This window comes from Bufo bufo, chromosome 2 (assembly GCF_905171765.1).
Source record: "Bufo bufo chromosome 2, aBufBuf1.1, whole genome shotgun sequence".
Lineage (NCBI taxonomy): Eukaryota > Metazoa > Chordata > Amphibia > Anura > Bufonidae > Bufo > Bufo bufo.
Genome location: NC_053390.1, coordinates 700,386,443 through 700,405,985, shown reverse-complemented (window position 1 = coordinate 700,405,985; position 19,543 = coordinate 700,386,443). Strand labels below are relative to the sequence as shown.

Here is a 19,543-nt window from a genome sequence, read left to right as displayed (position 1 = left end):
TGGAATTCTTCAAAATCACAGATTTTGTTTACTGGTTACGTAAGGGGGTTGTCAATGTGTGTCACCTTTTTTCTTCGGGACATTTTAAATCGTTTTTGGAATTTAATTTCACTGATAGTTCATCATTAGATCTGTTCATGTATTCACGTTTAAAACACATATATGAGGCCTCTAGGAATAAAGGCTACATTTTTCCACGAGAGAATTTATTCTTTAATTATTGTTATGCCCAGAAATGCCAAATGGCATTGGCAACTGTAACACTTTTTAAAAACCCAAGTAAGTGGGAGCAAGAGTTGCATTGCCCTCCACTACTGTGGACCAGTATTTACAGAAATGTAAGAAAGGCTACAATTTCCAATGCTCATAGATTAATTCAATTTAAGATCTTGCACCGATTGTATTATATGCCAAAAATGCAAGGCCGAGATTGCTGCTGCCCTAAATGTGGATATGTGAATGTGGATTACGGCCACCTACTTTGGAATTGTAGTAAACTAAAAAAGTACTGGGAACAGGTCTTTGTAACCCTACAAAAGGAGTCCTCTATGATATATAATCCTGGGATGTTGACTGATATTGGGATACTTTGCTCCAGAAATGGTAATCCCGGTCCGGGTCAGACAGATCTGGATGAGGGGTTTGATGGCGGCAAAAGTTATTCTAATTAAACACCGGGGCTCTGTCTCCCCACCCTCGCTAAATGAATGGATCCTGTACCTTCAACAAATTAGAATGTTTGAGGATATGGAAAGGAAACGGAGAGCGGCGCGTATGACTGTTTAGCTATAATTAATACTGTAATTGTGGGTATATTTGATAGAGCTGTTCTGACGACAGCCAATCGGGGGAAGGGGGGGGAGGGAGATTATAGTTGCACTCTCTGTATATTAATTTTGAATCTATAGTGATATTTAGAATTTAGGCAGGATCCTGCCTCTCTTTATAGGGTAGTTGTTTGTTGCTTATAATGGCTACCCTGTGTTGATTGTCTTGCTTACAATAATGTACTGTTTTTCACTGTGTTTTAAAAAAAAGAATTAATTTAAAAAAAGTACATATATTTTCTACAATAGAACCCTATGATGATGGATGCCATTGTATGGCATCTGTCTGAGGCATGCATTTAATGATTACATCATGTATATACAGTTTTGTTCAAAATAATAGCAGTCAGACATCACTAACCTGATCAATCATTGTTTTTGGTAGAAATGATATTTCTACATGGCAAATAATTTACTAGCAGGTGTAGTAGAGTAATAGAATCCCAACAGACCCAACAGTCATGACATGCATGCTGCAGATTCTGTGTAATTAAATCACTAATTGAAAGGAGCATGCTCAAAATAATAGCAGTGTGGAGTTCAATGAGTGAGGTCATTCATTCTTTGAAAAACAGGTGGCAATTATTGCCCTTATTTAAGGAAGGAAGTCAGCAAATGTTGTACATGCTGGTTACAGTGCATTTCTCTCTGAAATTCTGAGGAAAATGGGTCGTTCCAGACATTGTTCAGAAGAACAGCGTAACTTGATTAAAAAGTTGATTGGAGAGGGGAAAACATATAAAGAACTGCAGAAAATAATAGGCTGCTCAGCTAAAATGATCGCAAATGCTTTAAAATGGCAACCAAAACCTGAAAGACGAGGAAGAAAGCAAAAAATTACCATTCAAATGGATAGAAGAATTGCCAAAATGGCAAGGACTCAGCCAATAATCAGCTCCAGGAAGATCAAAGAAGGGACTGATGACAGTAAGATTGTTCTTTTTGGGTCTAGTGGCCGGAGACAGTTTGTCAGATGACCCCCAAACACTGAATTCAGGCCACAGTACACTGTGAAGACAGTGAAGCATGGTGGCGCAAGCATCATGATATGGGGATGTTTCTCATACTACGGTGTTGGGCCTATTTATCACATACCAGGGATCATGGATCAGTTTGAATACATCAGAATACTTGAAGAGGTCATGCTGCCTTATGCTGAAGAGGAAATGCCCTTGAAATGGGTGTTCCAACAAGACAACGACCCCAAACACACCAGTAAACGTGCAACATCTTGGTTCCAGACCAACAAGATTGACGTTATGGAGTGGCCAGCCCAATCCCCGGATCTTAATCCAATAGAAAACTCGTGGGGTGACATCAAAAATGCAGTTTCTGAGGCAAAACCAAGAAATAGAGAAGAACTGTGGAATGTAGTCCAATCATCCTGGGCTGGAATACCTGTTCACAGGTGCCAGAAGTTGGTTGACTCCATGCAACACAGATGTACAGCAGTTCTCAGAAACACTGGTTATACAACTAAATATTAGTTAAGTGATTCAAAAGAAAGCAAAATCTTCAAACATTTTTCAGTTTATATAGTGAATGTTTGAGTTTGTAAAGAACAGTCTAAGGGTCCATTCACACGTCCGCAATTTCATTCCGCATCTTGCGGAACGGAATTGCGGACCCATTCATTTCTATTGGGGCAGCACATCTACGGAATTGCGGATCCGCACTTCCGGGTCCGCAATTCCGATCCCAAAAAATATAGAACATGTCCTATTCTTGTCCGCAATTGCGGACAAGAATAGGCATTTTCTATTAAGTGCCGGCGATGTGCGGTCCGCAAAATGCGGAACGCACATCGCCGATGTCCGTGTTTTGCGGATCCACACACACGGACGTGTGAATGGACCCTAATAATTTTCTTAAAAATTATTTTAGAGGAACAGCACAAATTTGATATATTTTTCTTCATTTTTTGATTTGGAATAGAATGTGTAGTGTTCCCAATGCATTTGTGTGTATGGAAATAAAAGCTATTAGAAGGATTTTGAGCTTTATTCACTTTTTTAAACACACTGCTATTATTTTGAACACAACTGTATGTTAAAAGTGGGAAAAAAACATGATGTGAACTCAAGAATTTTATGCTTCTTCAATATGATGTCCTTCTTATGTGTACACAAAGCTACAGTGTAGGTGTATCACAATAACTAGGAAAAGTTTTATAATTTACTGATCATCATCCTCTGAAAGCTTCATCATTATTGGGCACAAGAACAAGTCTAGATGGAAGACTGAGTAGCACGGTGGCTTAGTGGTCACTGCAGAGGTGGGGTACTGCGGTTTAATCTTATCAAGGATAACATTTACACAGAGCTTGAATGTTCTCTTGGCTTTTTCCGTTTACTGCCAAATAGATACTCGTAGGCTAAGAGGATTCTTCCAAAATTGGCCCCTATTTTTTGTATGTATAGATGTCTATAGATGTCTATCTTAGATAGGTAAAAGATGATAGTTGTAAGATCGGACAGGTTGGACTGTAATCTGCTTGCTCCTTTTATCCCTTGCAGTGGTCACTATAGAGATGTGTCTAGTACTGATATCATCTAAGAACACATGCCTATAGAGGAGTTGAGAAAGACAGATGTCATCTAAATGAATGTTCAGATGTTGGTTATCTCAAGCTCACAGTCCACTCATGGCCTAGAATATCTGATTATTCAAAGATCTGTGATCTGTGACTATAAGATAGCAAATGATCACTAAGGTTCATACTTTGCGGTCATCGTGTTCTTTTGTTATTTCATTGTATACTTCCGTATCCGTATAAGAACCCCATTTCTTTGCATTTAGTTGGGATAACAGTGGCTGTAAATGTTATGCTATCTCAATACTTTGTTAGTGAATGACAATTCACAACTGCCTTTGATGTTAAAAGCATATATAAATAATAACTGGCTCTGCTACACATGAAAACAGGTTTTCCAATCTCTAGGGATGGCCCTTGTGTCACTGGAGTTGTCCCGAGGAAGAGAAGCTCCTTGGAGATTTATCAGAGCAGACTTTGAAAATATTTTATTAAAATCATCACAGATAGTCTTTTTCCCTGTCACATCAACACTATTCAAGGTGAGACATTTTAAACATTTATTTTTTTCAGCTAGTCCTTTTGTCTATGAAGACACAGACTTCAGAAGATGCACCTAAACTGCTTGGAGTCAATGAGATGTCCCCTCCATTTATGGAGGGACTTAGAAATTTTGGTTAGATGGCAAATTATGTATGCAAACTAATTTACTCTAGTAATATGCAAAAATGCAGATAAAGACATTTTTAAAACTGAAAAATAAATGTACTAGGTCAATATATTAACATTTAATTTGGTTCACTGCTGTTTTCCTGGATATCGTTTTTTCTACTGTCCTGTCTCTTTGACTTTCTCTTTGTTTGGAATATGTAGCACAGCAGCCAGTCTTGCTTAACTCTCTCAGTCTGGCCATCACTATGACCAAGGGGTATGGCTTAGTTAGAGCATGACACATTACACTAATCAATGCAATGCTCTTCTGTGGGCATCCTTATCTAGGCCTATCAAGTAAACAATAGAACTGTTAAATTTTCAGTTCAATTCTACAGATACTGTTATCATAAGGATTACCCTGCAGATACCACCTCACAGCAGCAATAAACTGACAAAGGATTACCTATCTAATAAGGCTGTCTTGGATGGACAATATTTTACATTTAATTTTCAATGTTACAGTACTGCCGAAATGAAAAAAGAAAACCAGTCAACAATTCTAAACAATGTTTTTGATTAATATTGAGTTTTAAAGAATACAGCTTTCTGATAAAAGTGTCCATTTAAAACAAGTCCAGCATATAGATGTTCCATAGCATTTGAGTAAATGAGGATATAAAGACCTTGCTACTTCTTAGTAATCTCTCCGTGCTATTGTTATCAGCTGTACATGACCACAAGGCCAGATACTGCTGTTTTTCTTCCACATTCACATTTGGATGACATGGGATCTTTGATCTATGACACTTCAATATCTGTCCCATGGGAATGGACCAGTGAAGATGGAGAGGGAGTAAAAACTGCACCATCATACTTTTTACATAATCTAAAGTAATCTTAGCTCCATCCATCAACCCATTTCTGTCATCGTTCTGTCACTAGTCATTTATACCGTAAGCTCAAGAGTGACAACCCATGGAAGGCACCTGCATAAATTTCACAGATACCACGTACAAGAGTCAACATAAGCACAAAGTGATAACAAACCGACAAGAATCTTGATAAAAGTAAGGGACCTGCTTAGCAGAGCATGTGGTCTGTAGAGGATTAACCTTCCATGGGATTACTATATTTGAACAAGGTCTCTGAAGTAATGGCCACAACGAGGTGGTTGAGAGGATAGATTTACCAGGCAGGAATCATAAATGGAAAGGTTGCATATCGGATGTATATTTCTAAAAGAACTCTGCCATGAAAAAAATCTTAGCATGGTTTTACTATTTGCCATCTCAGTTCACCTATAAAGGAAGAAATGTCGAAGACGGCAGGCAAGTCAATATTATATATTCAATAATACAATTAAGGAGCCATTCACATATTTGTCAATACTACGCCTACAAGAAGTAAATGATAGAACATGTGTGTTACATATATACTGTGTTATCATGAAGACGAACTGTAGTAAATTGTGTATTGTCAAAATGGCATTCCCATTTTACTTTATGGGAATAAGTTAAATTAATCTAATGAGGACTATGTGTTCAAAGCAGTTAACAGCTATCTGCTATTATTGTATTTTCATTGTGAATATACAGGTGCACACTGTTAATAGAGTTTATAAGGCGATGCATTAAACCCTACATATTACCACTGAGGAAACCACCACTGTTGGTGATGATACGCATATGGTTTCTTTTCAAAAGGCCACAGCAGGCAATTATAGGGAAGTAATTATTTGTTCCCGATAATTGCCTGCTATTCAGAGGAGGTGAGCAGAGGTGCACCACCAATAAGCAATATGAGACTGTTGTCTCAGGTGGCGCCATCTAGTGGGAAGTGATGGGCGGTACTGCACTGCAGTAGCAGCAGCCAGGCTGGCGGTGCCAAGATTAATGCATATGCTGCATTGTCACTGTGGAAGATGAAGACCAGCTCAGGAGGTGCCGCACACTGCACTAATAATGCTGAGTGAGCACTTTGTCCATAAATGAAATGGATGCCAGAGTCTGTGGGCAATAGGTCCTGGCCAATCATCCAGAAGATGTGGTAAATGCAAGTCCATATATATATATATATATATATATATATATATAGGCACTACTGAGGACACTACAGGGAAGAGAGAACATTATATATACTATTAACACTAAAGGGGGTATTATACTTCAGGGGGGAGGATTATACATACTATCACTACATAAGGGCATTATACTACAGATGGACTACAAGAGTGGGCAGAATTATATATACTACTACTATAGTAGGATATTACACTACAGAGGGAATACAGGTGGGTAGAGCATTATATATGCTGATAGACGTAAGTATTGCAGCGCTCACCTGTGTATCTCTTTGGGAGGCACGGACAAATAGCCTGGACACGGTCATGTAGAAATTGCAAAAAAGTTGTAGAGTCCAGCTTCCCATAAAACGATTATTTTATTAATTCAACTGTCTACGCATTTCGGACCCCAATATATAGGTCATGACAATGATAAAGGACCTATATATTGGAGTCCGAAACGCATAGACATTTTATACTGTATTGGATGTCTGGATTTAACGTCGAATGAATAAAATAATCTTTTCATGGGAAGCTGGACTCTACAACTTTAGAGCATTATATATATACCACTATAGTGAAGCATTATACTACTGGGGGGCTCGTTAAATATACTGCCACTACAGGCGGGCATTTTAGAACAGGGGGCTTGGGGGTGAGAGCATTATATATACATATATACTATCACTACGTGGGGGGGGGGATGACAGCATTATACAGTATACACTATCACTACAGGGGCATTATACTAAGGTGGTGTTTGAGAAAGAGTACTTTACATCATATATGTGCTCTGAAAGGGGAAAATGTGGTAACTTATTTCCCCTGTGAACGTAAGGATTGAGCATGTTGAAACTTAAAAGCCAAAACCTTCTTTCTTCCAAAAACTGCCTTCGGGAAAAGGTCCAGTTTAAGGATTTAATAGGAAGTATCATTTTTGCCTAGCAATGTCTCTTCCGAGCACTATCGCCTAAGGAGCAGTGCACAATGTAAATTTTGACATGAGATGCATTTGTGTTTAAGGTTTGTGCCATCTATAGTGACACTTCTTATCACCTATAAACTGTGGGGAGATTTATCAAAACTGGTGTAAAGAAAAATTGGCTTATTTGCTAATAGCAAGCAATCAGATTCTACCTTTCATTTTTTTCAGAGCTTCTTTGGTAAATTAAATGTGTTACTATGGACAATTAAGCCAGTGTTCCTTTACACCCGTTCTGATAAATCTTCACTATGGATTTATCATTTACAGCTGATCTCCTTCTACAAATATTAGCCAATTACTGTTGCTCAAAAACAAGTGCCTCCTAACAATATCAGATTTGTTTCTGCCCAATGAAATATTTTATAATATCTGGTAGTCAGAGGCGTAATTAGAGTTCTAAGGGAAAACTTTGAATTCCCCCCCCACCAGGCCCGACCCCCCCCCCCCCTTGGTCATACAAAGGGCACTGTAGAGAAGTGAGGAACCGCACTCTGTTCAAGTGGTATCACCAGTGCCGATCAAGGGCTTATTAGGCCATATCCAAGTGATAAAAATTTGAGGCGCTCAGTCTGGAAGTTTTGCAATTCAAATGTATTTTTTATTTTTTCATTTTTCTGCATCATCCATATGCCTGTGGTAAATTAAGGAATAACAGATTATTTCTGACCAGACGTTTCGGTCACGGTGGACCTTCATCAGTGGTCATGTTATCTGTGTACTGGATAAAGGTTTGCCTGGGCGCTGATGCAGCAACACAGGGGACTGGCATGGCAGCAAATCCTTCATAGGGGCCCGGCCTCGGGGGCAAAATCATGAAATATATACAGAGCGGGCAAAAATGTAATATATACACAGGGGACAAATGTAATATATATAGAGGGGGCAAAATGGATATATATACAAGGGGCAAGGGCAGGAGCGACCACGATCGTTATACCCATGCCTTTATATAAATGCATTTTGCCCCCTCTGAATATATTACATTTGTACCCTGTGTATATATTTCATTTTTTGCCCGCTCTGTATATATTTCATTTTTTTCACTTTGCCCCTATATATGTCCTGATTTTGCCCCCCAAGCCGGGCCCCTATAAAGGATTTGCTGCCATGCCAGTCCCCTGTGTATTGCCACTGTGCTGCACTGCCAGGTGCCCCTCTGTGAGTTATGTAATTAACTGTGAGAGCGCAGTGCTGTGCCGCCAGTCAGGCATGACCTGACTGGCCATTATTAAAGTAAGATTTAAACATTTTTTATCACTTGCAGCGGGGCTGGGTCGACCTCGATCGTTACCACAGGCAAGGGGGGCCCTCTGGACCACTGCGACCCCTATAGTTACGCCACTGCTGGTAGTGGTAGCATTAATTACAGTTTAACAGTTTGGTTAAATATTAACATCTTGCCTAGTGATGTTTGCACACTTTCTAATGTGAATAATGGTCAGAGTTTCTGTTTGAAACTCTTTGGCTCCAATTCAAATGCAATATCTCTACCCTCCACAGAATGGGAGAACTTTACGGTGTATTGTACCTTATTATGTTATGTCACTAGGGTCTATATAATACAATATGAAAATCGATTTCTATAATAAGTCTATAACATTTAGTACTGGAGCATCTAGGATGTATAGTCCAAGCAAATTCAGGGGCATCACTTCCTATCTTGTCACTGGCTATTGCCACCCCACTGAAATTTAGGGCTACCATAGGATGACCTAGATTAAGAAGGACTGAATGCATCCCTCGAATAAAAAAATTAACTGCTAGCAAACCCAAATCAGATTAAACAGCAACAGCAAGATAAAAAAGATAAAACAAAGAATTCTATCCCTATATAAAAGAAACCTCTGTTACCTCCGTTTTCTCCAAAAATCATTTCTATCTACAGTAGGTTCAGTTTCTTATTAAGAGACCCGAGATGTTTTGATTAACTTCAAAGCTCCAGAATATCAACTTGTCTGTGGGGGAGAGGGGTTTATTTCACCAGTACCTTTTTTGTTCCATCTAATCAATTTTTCATTAGGGTGAAGGTGTTTATCAGCTTTTAGCACACAAGCTTTGAACAGGATGCGTCAATCTTTGTAATGAACTTATTAATTAGAGCTAATTTAATTCAAGTGGAATTGAAGGTCTAATTAATGGAATGACTGCTTATGAAGATAGAGGAAAGCTGTGTTGATCTCCAACCTAAACACTGCAAGGGAAAGATTTTCTTTCCCCGCAGCACTAGAACAAACCAATTCGCTATGCTTAGATTTATTACATCATGATTACAGATGTCTGAAGGTCACCTCCCGCTTTTAAGATTATGTGCTCCTCAAAGGTTAGACTTAAAAAGAAAATATACAATCTGTTTTAAGGCAGCATTAGCTGTCTCAATAAATACAGCCATAAAACCTCAGTTCGACATGGGTAAGCAACGAGACTTGCCTACTTTTAAAAACTGCTTGGTCTATAGACATTTCACACAATATTTGCAGTGGAAAATTATCAATATTGGGGTAATATAATGTCTAGTTCCTAGCAAGTTTAATGGGAACTTTATATGTTCCGTGGATTTTAGTAGTCCTGGCCGGTAAAACTCTAATAGGCGATTTTCATCGTAATTTCTATGCACTGCATAAAGAAATTAACCGAATAAAGAAAAGCCATGGTCTACAATAGGACTGCTAAAATATTAGAGTCTCTTCAAACATCATTGGAAAAAAATGCAAAATGATCACACTGCCAGTTTATTGCCATAGTTATGTAGTCAGTAGCTTATCAACATTATGACAGTGGCTGTGGAACTTCTGTGTCAACCAACAGATATGACTTTGGACTATTCCTAGGAGACTTATCCTGGCAGTCCTCTGGTTTTCACCTTTTAACTTCTATACAGGGATCTGAACTTCAAGGCAGGGGAACCATCAGGCCGCTGGCTCCTGGAGCTGTCTCTATGTGATTGACAGCAGGCTCACAGGGGTCAGAGACACCATTGCAGAACACAGAGGGATCAGGCAGAATCATAGTCAGGGACAGGCTGAGTTGAGGACAGGTAGATTAAGAACAATCTGATAAACAGTCCTGGTCAGAGCAGACAGCGAAGGGTCACCTCCGAGCTCAGGTACAGGTCAGGCAGAGAAGAGTCAATATCCAGGAAATGGGCAGAGAGTAAGTAGGTGGGCATACCTTAGTTAGAAACCTAATAGCTGAGACACCCTCTCACAGGGGAAGCTGCCTTAAGTACCCTAGAGTTGTCACCCACAATGGCTGGTGAAGATTAGAGTGCACAAGCGCAGGCCCTTTAAGAGCCAGAGGAAGTGCATGCCCTACAGGCACAGGAGGAGAAGTATTGCTGGCAAGAAGGCACAGCCTCTGTGGAGGGACAGAGCAAGTAGGCAGCAGGAGGTGGGTCCTGACCACTGGAAATCATGAGCAGAGCAGCAGCATCTGTTGCCATCGCTCTAACACTCTAGGTGTAATTATGGGTGGCTGCAGGGACCAGCCAGAAGAGGCCCACCGCAAATACTCTAATGAACTCAAAATGATCTCTTTAAGATCTCTTTGTGTCTTTGAATGCACTGGTATTTGGATGTGATATGCAGATTTGATGCAAGGTGCCTTTTACATGGGCCAAGGAGAATTATTTGGAATAAACATTCATATGAATGCTTGTTACTGATAACTGCCCCATGTAAAGGTACTGCAGATCACTTGACAGGTGATCCAATTTATGTTCCTTGGGAGATTGCATCTTTTATGTGGCACCAAAAATTTCCATTTGTCGGCAGCACAGCACCCTAAGTGAACAAGAAAGTGCTGCCAACAAACAATTCTGGATGGGGTCGAGTAATCTTAGAATCGTCCATAGAGAGAGATGGACTGCTGCAAGTGAATGAGCTGGCATTGATCAGGGATGACTGGTTCATTCCCAAATTGCTTTGATATTATAAAAGGCATTTAGATCACATGGAATAGGAAAAAAAGTGATTATCATTTGTCCAATGCTCCTTTTTGAAAGGTCGTCATTTTTAATTTTTTTAATCCATATAATATTTTTAACCTAAAAGTAGCCATACATATTTATCTAACATTGAGTAAAAAAAACAATTTCGAACCAAGCGATCACTCATTGGGTGAAATTTAACAAACATACTATTTTTTGTGGCTGTTTCAAATTTATGATCTAAGTGATGGCATATTGTTTGGGATCTGATCTTTGGGACTATCACCTACCACTGATCCTGAGAAACATGGGACACAGTGCTAGTCCCCTTCTCTGTATTTCCCCTGCACAGTGGCCCCCAGCCACCTGGCTGCGAAGAGAACTGCAGTGCAACCCCATTCCAGTTGGCCCCATTTATTATCAAGATAGGTGATGGTCCCAGAGGTCGAACAATACCCTATTCCTTTATTGAGAACAGAAAACTAAGCTATAGGATGTTCGAAAGTGTACCACACTAAAAATAATAAATTCTTACCAGTGGAGCAGTCAGGCCCAGTCCAGTTGGTATCACAAGTGCAGCTTCCAGATTCTTGAATATAAGTGCCATGACCTGAACATTGGTCGGGGCACATGGATTTGAGGATTTCACAGTTGGTACCACCCCATCCTTGGTTGCAGTGACATTCACCATGAATACAAACCCCATTATTCGAACAAAATGAATCCAAGCAATCGGCTATTAAAAGAAAGAAATATTGATTAGTGAATTTTACATTATTATTATTGACATATTATTATTCCAGTGACTGTGACAAAAACTACATAAAAGGTTTTGCCTTGAACGAATATATTAACAGTGATTTGGAATAACGGGACTGCAGTGATTTCAAGAACCTGTTCAGTATGAAAAAAAGCACTGAGGATAGAAGAAAGCCATACTCTTGGCATTGACCAAGACACAGTGTGACAGTTTCAGCAGACAATTGCTGCTTTAATGTATCAGCTGAATGCTCTACATCTTCCTGGACTGCCATTAATGTGCTCTGGATGATGAGACTTAATTCAGCAATTTGACTCAATAAAGCGTTACACTTGTAGGGTCAATGGTCTGAAAATTTAATTCTGGGGACTTAATTGCATTCTTTTGCACATGCAAATCAATAAAAACAATTTGATCAAGGAAAGAAAATGGTGGCTTCCTCTTGAAGATGCCAAGACAAAATGGTCCGTGCACTACATAACAACATCACAGATTTCTAAATTATATCTCAGAATGCCAAAAACCATGTATCATGTTTCACCTCAGTTCAGGTTCTGGAAGAGTGTTAATGTATCAGAAAGAAACTGCTTATCTTCAGTAAGTATATCAGCTACATTTTATATTTTATTGTAAGGTTCTATATGTACATGATGAAAAGGTAATAATATACCTCAAAACATTGGGGAGGTATGGAAAAAAACAATGCAAATAACTCATGATATAGGGCAATATGTATATAAATAATTCTATTGAAAAACCCAGTGTCAACCCCAAAAAATGGAGGTTATGTGAGATTTAACCTTAAAGGGGTTATCGGAGATAATAAAAAAAATAAAAAATAAAAACACTTAAAATCCACCAGGATATACATATAATTTGGTTAAGCTAGATTTCATCAAGTTAAAACCCATATTTACACCTTTTCATGGTTCTGTCATTGCTTTGTTTACATGCTGAAGTACATGCTGAGGGGGCGTATAACAACAAAGCGTGAGCTCTGCCTCATGAATATTTCTGGGCGTGAACAACCTGACCTTCCCCTCACCCTGCTCTGCACTTTGCAAAAAAAAAAAAAATACACACACGGGGCAGAAGATCTTCCTGTCACATTGCAGCTGTACAGTACACCGCGTGTGTGCACTTAGGGGTAGGTAGAGGTAGATTTTCAAAAGAAACATGTTCCACAAGATCTCCCTACCCCTGAGTGGAGCAGTTCATCCTTACCGCAAAGCTGAGTTCAGAAACTCGAGGTAACAACATAGCGGAGCTGAGTGAGGGATATTGTGGTAATATCCAGCACTCAACTCTGCTATGTGGTGACCTCGATATTCTGCATTCAGCTCTGCGGTAAGGATGAACTGCTCCTTATGATTTCTGGTCGCGTTTGCACTCAGGGGTACAGAGATCTGATGGAACATTTTTGGCTGGAAAATCTACCTACACCTAAGTGCGCACACGCAGTTTCGAGCATGTGCACAAAGTGCTTTTCCCACAGCGCTTCCATGAATTTTTGATAATCAAGTGGATGTGCGCTTGCAAAATGCCGCACAAACTCTCATCCAGCTGATTTCTGTGTGGCCGCATCACTTGCGGTGCAGCCTCTTCACTTCCGGTATAGAGCTCTGGCAAGGTATAGAAATTTTCCAGAACACCGGCAGTGTAAAATAACTAAAGGACTGATCCGTCCTTCCGGTCTGCGCATGTGCAGACCGGGAAAACTGAGAAAAAGACTGCCAGAGGGATCCGTCATCCACATGGCAAGCGGATCGACGGATCCATCCTTTTGGTGCATTCGTAGACGGATCCGTTCTTGCAATGCATTTCTAGACGGATCCGTTCTTGCAATGCATTTCTAGACGGATCCGCACACGGATTCGTCAACAAATGTTGTCAGTTGACAAACCGATCGGCGGATCCAGCAGGCAGCTCCGACTACGGAACTGCCTGTCGGATCACACTAAGGCTCCATTCACACGTACGTTGTGTGTTGCGGACCCGCAAATTGCGGATCCGCAACACACCCGCCCGGCACCCCTATAGAAATGCCTATTCTTGTCCGCAAGCTGCGAACAAGAATAGGACATGTTCTATCGTTTGCGGAGCTGCGCACCTGAAGATCGGGGTCATGCTCCGCAAATGCGGATGCTGACAGCACACTGTGTGCTGTCCGCATCCATTCCGTCACCATAGAAAATGAATGGGTCCGCACCCGTTCAGCAAAATTGCGGAACGAATGCAGACCCATTTGCGGATGTGTGAATGGAGCCTAAGGGTACTTTCACACTAGAGGCAGAATCGATCCATCAGGATGTTCACCCTGTCGGATCCGCCCTGCCGCTATTTGGCCGTGCCGCTGGACTGCCACACTGTCCCCATTGACTATAAAGGGGACGGTGGTGGAGCTATGGTGCAGCACGGCAGTGCACAGCGAGCTGCCACTTGACTAAAAGTACTGGATTTCCGACTTTTTAGGGTACTTTCACACTAGCGTTAGTGTGATCCGGCAGGCAGTTCCATTGTCGGAGCTGCCTGCTGGATCTGCCGATCAGTGTGACAACTGACAGCATTTGTAGACGGATCCAGGTGCGGATCCGTCTAGAAATGCATTGCAATAATGGATCCGTCTATCCGCTTGTCATGCGGATGGACGGATCCATCTGTCAGTCTTTTTCACAGTTTTCATGGTCTGTGCATGCGCAGACCGGAAGGATGGATCGGTCTATCCGCTTGCCATGTGGATGGACGGATCCATCTGGCAGTCTTTTTCACAGTTTTCATGTTCTGCTCATGCGCAGACCGGAAGGACGGAGCTGCCTGTCGCCAGAGCTGCGTGCCTGCTGGATCCGCCGATCAGTGTGAAAACTAACAGCATTTGTAGACGGATCCAGGTGCCGATCCGTCTAGAAATGCATTGCAATAACGGATCCGTCCAGCGGCAAGGCCAAATAGCGGCAGGGCAGATCCGACAGGGTGAACAGCCTGTCGGATACGTCCTGCCGCTAGTGTGAAAATATCATTATCAGTATCTGTATCTAAGCAATATCTATATTATTCAAATATATATTCAATATGGATATTGCTTAGATAAATACATATATTGGTGGCAGATAAGGATTTTATATAGCTGAATAATGATGATGATAATAATGATGGCCAATTATTTATTTATATTTCCCAGGAGGTGTTCAATGTGTACTAGTGGGGGGGAGGGGGGACAGGGCTGTAATAACGATCCCCAGATACAGAGGGGAACGTTTACAAACTGCCACCTCTAGCCCCAGTGAATGCAGGAGGGAATAACATACCCTGCTGCCGGAGAAGAGATCGCCTCGGCTCTGGTATGTACTGCGCATGAGCGATCGCATACCAGAGCCGAGGCAGTGAGAAGAGCTGGAGAGGGGCGGGCACCAGAGGCTCTGACGTTTCGTTTACAGAGCCTGGCCACTCCATCAAGCAGGGAGAAGCCTGTAAACGAGACGTCACCAGCAGAGCAGGCTTACTGACGTCGGGGGTCACATGACCCAGAACTGAACTGGCCAAATAGTGATAGATAGGTGATGAAAGTGATTTTAATAAACTTTCACTGGACTACAATAAAAGCAATTAGAATAGATTTATTTAAGTCAGATAACCTCTTTAAATTATAATTCAAATAAGAAACATGGTGATATCCCTGACAACTATCTAGATATCAGATGATATTTTGCAATTAAAAGTTATGCAAATTAGTTCTCCTCCAGAAAGAAGAACACTCTCTAGACAAGGGACAAGAACCCTGAAACAGCTGTCTACCAATGGGTGTTTCTTCCATTTGGTGCAGTCTTTTGTTTGACTGTTATGGGGTAGTTTTCTTCCTTTTGAAGGAAAGCTTTGCTAGGTTCTTTACCTCTGTAAGGAATGAGCAGGGAACTGGTTGGTTGAACGAGATGCCTTTGGTGCAGGTCTTTACACCAGCTAGGGCTCTGCAATGAGAACCAGTTCCCCCAGATCTCTCAAAGGCATCTTGTCCAGCAAATCATGACCTTGCTCTATAATGAAGAGGGGTAGTAGCCCCAGTAAAGCTGTATACTGATACTGTGAAGCACTGCGGAATATAGTAGCGCTATATAAGTGCATAAAAAAATAATAAGAAGAATAATAATACTGATGAGTGTCTCTTCCTTCTGGTTGGTATGAGGTAGTTTTCTTCCTTTTGTAGGAAAGCCATTTTCCATACTTTTTTCTCCCATGGAACACTGCCTGTAAATAAGTCTCCATATACCACACCTGGGTCTCTTCAATGAGAACCAGTACCCCACTCCAACAATTGGAAGTTGAAAACTAGGACTGGCAGCTATCAGCTATTCCTCTGCTGCTACCTTCCTGCACTAGTCCTTATACATTCTAAGTCCTCTTTCAAGATACCAATTCTATTTACCTTCTTCACAGTTCTCTCCCTTATATCCTGCATTGCAAGCACATGAACCCATGATGCATATTCCATGGCCACCACATAGAGGATCCACGCACTGGTTACTGGGAACATCACACTCGGTTCCTTTCCAGCCGCTGTAACAGAGGCAGCGTCCCTTGCCATACTGGCCATTTCCACTGCACAATACAGGACAGGCTGCTGTGAAATAGAATGTGACAATAGAGGAATTGTAACGGTAGACATGCTTACAAACTGAAAAACAATGGAGGACAAGGCAAATAAATATGTCAAGCATTTGTTCCAGAAATAGTGATGGCTTGTGCCACCACATCTTAGCTGGATTTGTTTAACAAAAAGAAACTAATTTGTGTACCTCTCGAACAATCGGGGCCTAGAAATCCAGGAAAACAATGACAGGTTCCCGAAACGCACTCTCCGTTTCCATGGCAATCTCGAGGACATTCAACAACGGACTCTGCAAATAACAGATTTGGTAACACTATTCATGCAAGTCTTTAAATGGAAGGCCTGCTAAGCTGTTGTAATACGGCCCCCACCCCTCCATTCCCCTCATACACACACTTTTTCTTAGATTTATTTTCATAACTGCCAGACATTTTGATCAGCTAAAAAAAAAAGAAGCTGGACTTGCTTAGTAATTCGAGGAACGCAAATATTGACTTATTTCCTATAATTGCTGGCTGTGCTGGATGGGATTAGAAGTTTCAATTTTCTATGACAAGAATGTCCGGAACGCAGGGTATTTTTAATGCAGGTTGACTAATTTAAAATGACATTCTTGCTCACCGCCTTTGCAGATAGTTAGACAATAATTAGCGGAGACATAAATGCATGTCAGTCATGTTGTTCGGTAGGCAGTGAACTTGGACCTCAGACTCCATATAAAACAAGAGGAGAGGAAGCTAAAAAAGGATTTTTGATATGTCATCATACTGTGTGAACTGTGCTGTCTCACCTTTCCTTGGCTGTCAGGACAGCTCATTGTACACGTGAAGCCATAGAAATTATTTTACTTTTAACTTACTGTGTGGTTCAAGATAAAGTGGAAAAAGCACATTACTTGTTGAGCTGTAATGATAAATGGCATCTTGACTAGTTGCTAAGAAGGCCTTTCTTTTAAAGGAGTGGCATATTATTGAAATACATGGTTACAATGTGTGAACATAAGAGATTTATCAAGCCTTGTATTCCAGAATCCTGGCTATTTGAGAGTTTTTGGGCTTACTTGTGCAAAAATGTTGTATCATTTTGCATTTTTAATTTAGTTTTGAAAAGTGGGTGGGACATTGGGCAGGATTACCTATGTTCATCAATTTTATTATAGATTATTACAAGACTTTTTAAAAAGTCCTGTAAAAATCTTCTAAATCTTACTTCAGTAAAGGCGTAGTACAGAAAATGAAGTAACAGCTCAAGACAGAAGTGTTAGATTTAAGTTTTTTTCTGGGATTACTATTGTTTTTAACAGATCATGTATGCTCATGTAGTTGTATATCTCACATACATCTTCATCAAGCATTTTCTTTTCTTCCAATTTGCACCCTCCGGACCCGTTTTTACCATATAAACAAATCACTCTAGTTTGTATGTAGCACTTCCTGTTGCCGTACCCAACTAAACCCATGATACGCTTCTTTCTCTGCCACAGCTCCTGTATCGTCCCTAACAGTGCCCAGCTAGTTTATAGCTCCTCCCACCAGCTGTTTACATAGACAATCCCCTATCCTTGCCCCTAACACCCAGCTAGTTTATAGCTCCTCCCACCCAGCTGTTTACATAGACACTCCCCTATCTCTGCCCCATACAACACCCAGCTAGTTTATAGCTCCTCCTACCAGCTAGTTATATAGACTCTCCCCTATCAATGTCCATAACACCCAGCTAGTTTATAGCTCCTCCCTCCCAGCTCATTACATAGACACTCCCCTATCACTCCCTCTAATAATGCCCAGCTAGTTTATAGCTCCTCCCTGCCAGATAGTTACATAGACACTCCCCTATCACTGCCCCTAACGATGCCCAGCTATTTTATCGCTCCTCCCACCCAGCTAGTTACGTAGACACTCCCCTATTAATGACACTAACAGCACCCAGAAAGTTTATAGCTCCTCCCACCCAGACAGTTTATAGCTCCTCCCATCCAGCTGGTTACATAGACACTCCCCTATCACTGCCCCAAACACCCAGCTAGTTTATAGCTCCTCCTATCCAGCCACTTACATAGACAATCCCCTATCACTGCCCCTAACAACACCCAGCTGGTTTATAGCTCCTCCCACCCAGCTAGTTACATAGACACTCCCCTATCACTGACCCTAACAACACCCACACCGTTTATAGCTCCTCCTACCCAGATGATAACAGACACTCCCCTATCACTGCCCCTTTGCGGATTTGACACGCTTATGGAGATAACATCACAGGAATTTAGAAAGAGCTGAATGGACATGTCCATGTGACCACAGCCCAGAATGGACGATAGAAGGTAATACATTAGAAAATTACAGCTACCTTCATACATATTTATTTAATAGGATGTTGATGTAAACTGGAAAACCCCACTAAAGATACACTAAGGCCCTAGTTTATCAAGGTTGGCGTGTACTATGCCGGCCTTGACAGGGTCTGCGCTGCCTGAGGAGGCCTCGTCATAAATTACCTGCCTCTTCCGGCTCTCCGTGTACTGGAATGAAATCTATGGCAGCTCAGACCTGCCGTAGATTTCAGTTATTATTTATGCCAGTTTCTACATAATGATGAACTAGCCCCGCCCTGGCAACGCTCACACTCCGCATTCACCATGCTCCTTTTTATAGACTTGGCAAGGGTGGCGTTAAATGGTGCAACTAGAAAAGTTGCAAAAGCATTGAAAACCACTGGATTTGTTATTCTTCTGTGCCAAAAAGAGACATAAGGGGAATGAATATTTCCCCCCTAAGGTCATCAAACATCATGCTGAAAGCAGCTACACTGGGGGGAAGAAACTGTGCCCGCAGCTATAAGGGTCCGGCCACGCGGTCAGGTTTCATGATGCAGCTTTGGAAGCCAAAATCAGGAGTAGATCATAAAAGGAGAGAAAGTGTACAGGACAGATACGACGCTTCCTCTTTTTTTAACTGACTCCTGGTTTTGGCATCTAGAACTGCATCAGGAAACCTGACCGTGTGGCGTACCCTTAGGAAAAACTGCTAATAGTACGTTACAGCATATGCGGGTAGACATTGTATCTTCTCCCTACTGTATGTATCTGCTCACACAGGCACATACTTTGCAGTATGATCTAAAGTGGGCAAAAACATAAAGATGTCCCTAAAATCAGACAATTAGCCATATGTAGCAGCCCTATATACATAGCTGGTGAC

At 41.2% G+C, this 19,543-nt stretch overlaps 1 protein-coding gene across 8 annotated transcripts in view; it reads right to left on the bottom strand.

Moving 5' to 3' along the window:
* TENM3 (teneurin transmembrane protein 3) overlaps positions 1-19,543 on the bottom strand; it is a 1,407,247-nt gene that overhangs the window by 192,191 nt on the left and 1,195,513 nt on the right. For all 8 annotated transcript variants that reach the window (XM_040418697.1, XM_040418698.1, XM_040418703.1 and 5 more), the window contains 3 exons: positions 16,534-16,635; positions 16,164-16,358; positions 11,522-11,722 (listed from right to left, as the gene is read on the bottom strand). In XM_040418697.1, the coding sequence (XP_040274631.1) occupies positions 11,522-11,722; positions 16,164-16,358; positions 16,534-16,635 (498 nt within the window). The remainder of the gene's footprint in view (positions 1-11,521; positions 11,723-16,163; positions 16,359-16,533; positions 16,636-19,543) is intronic.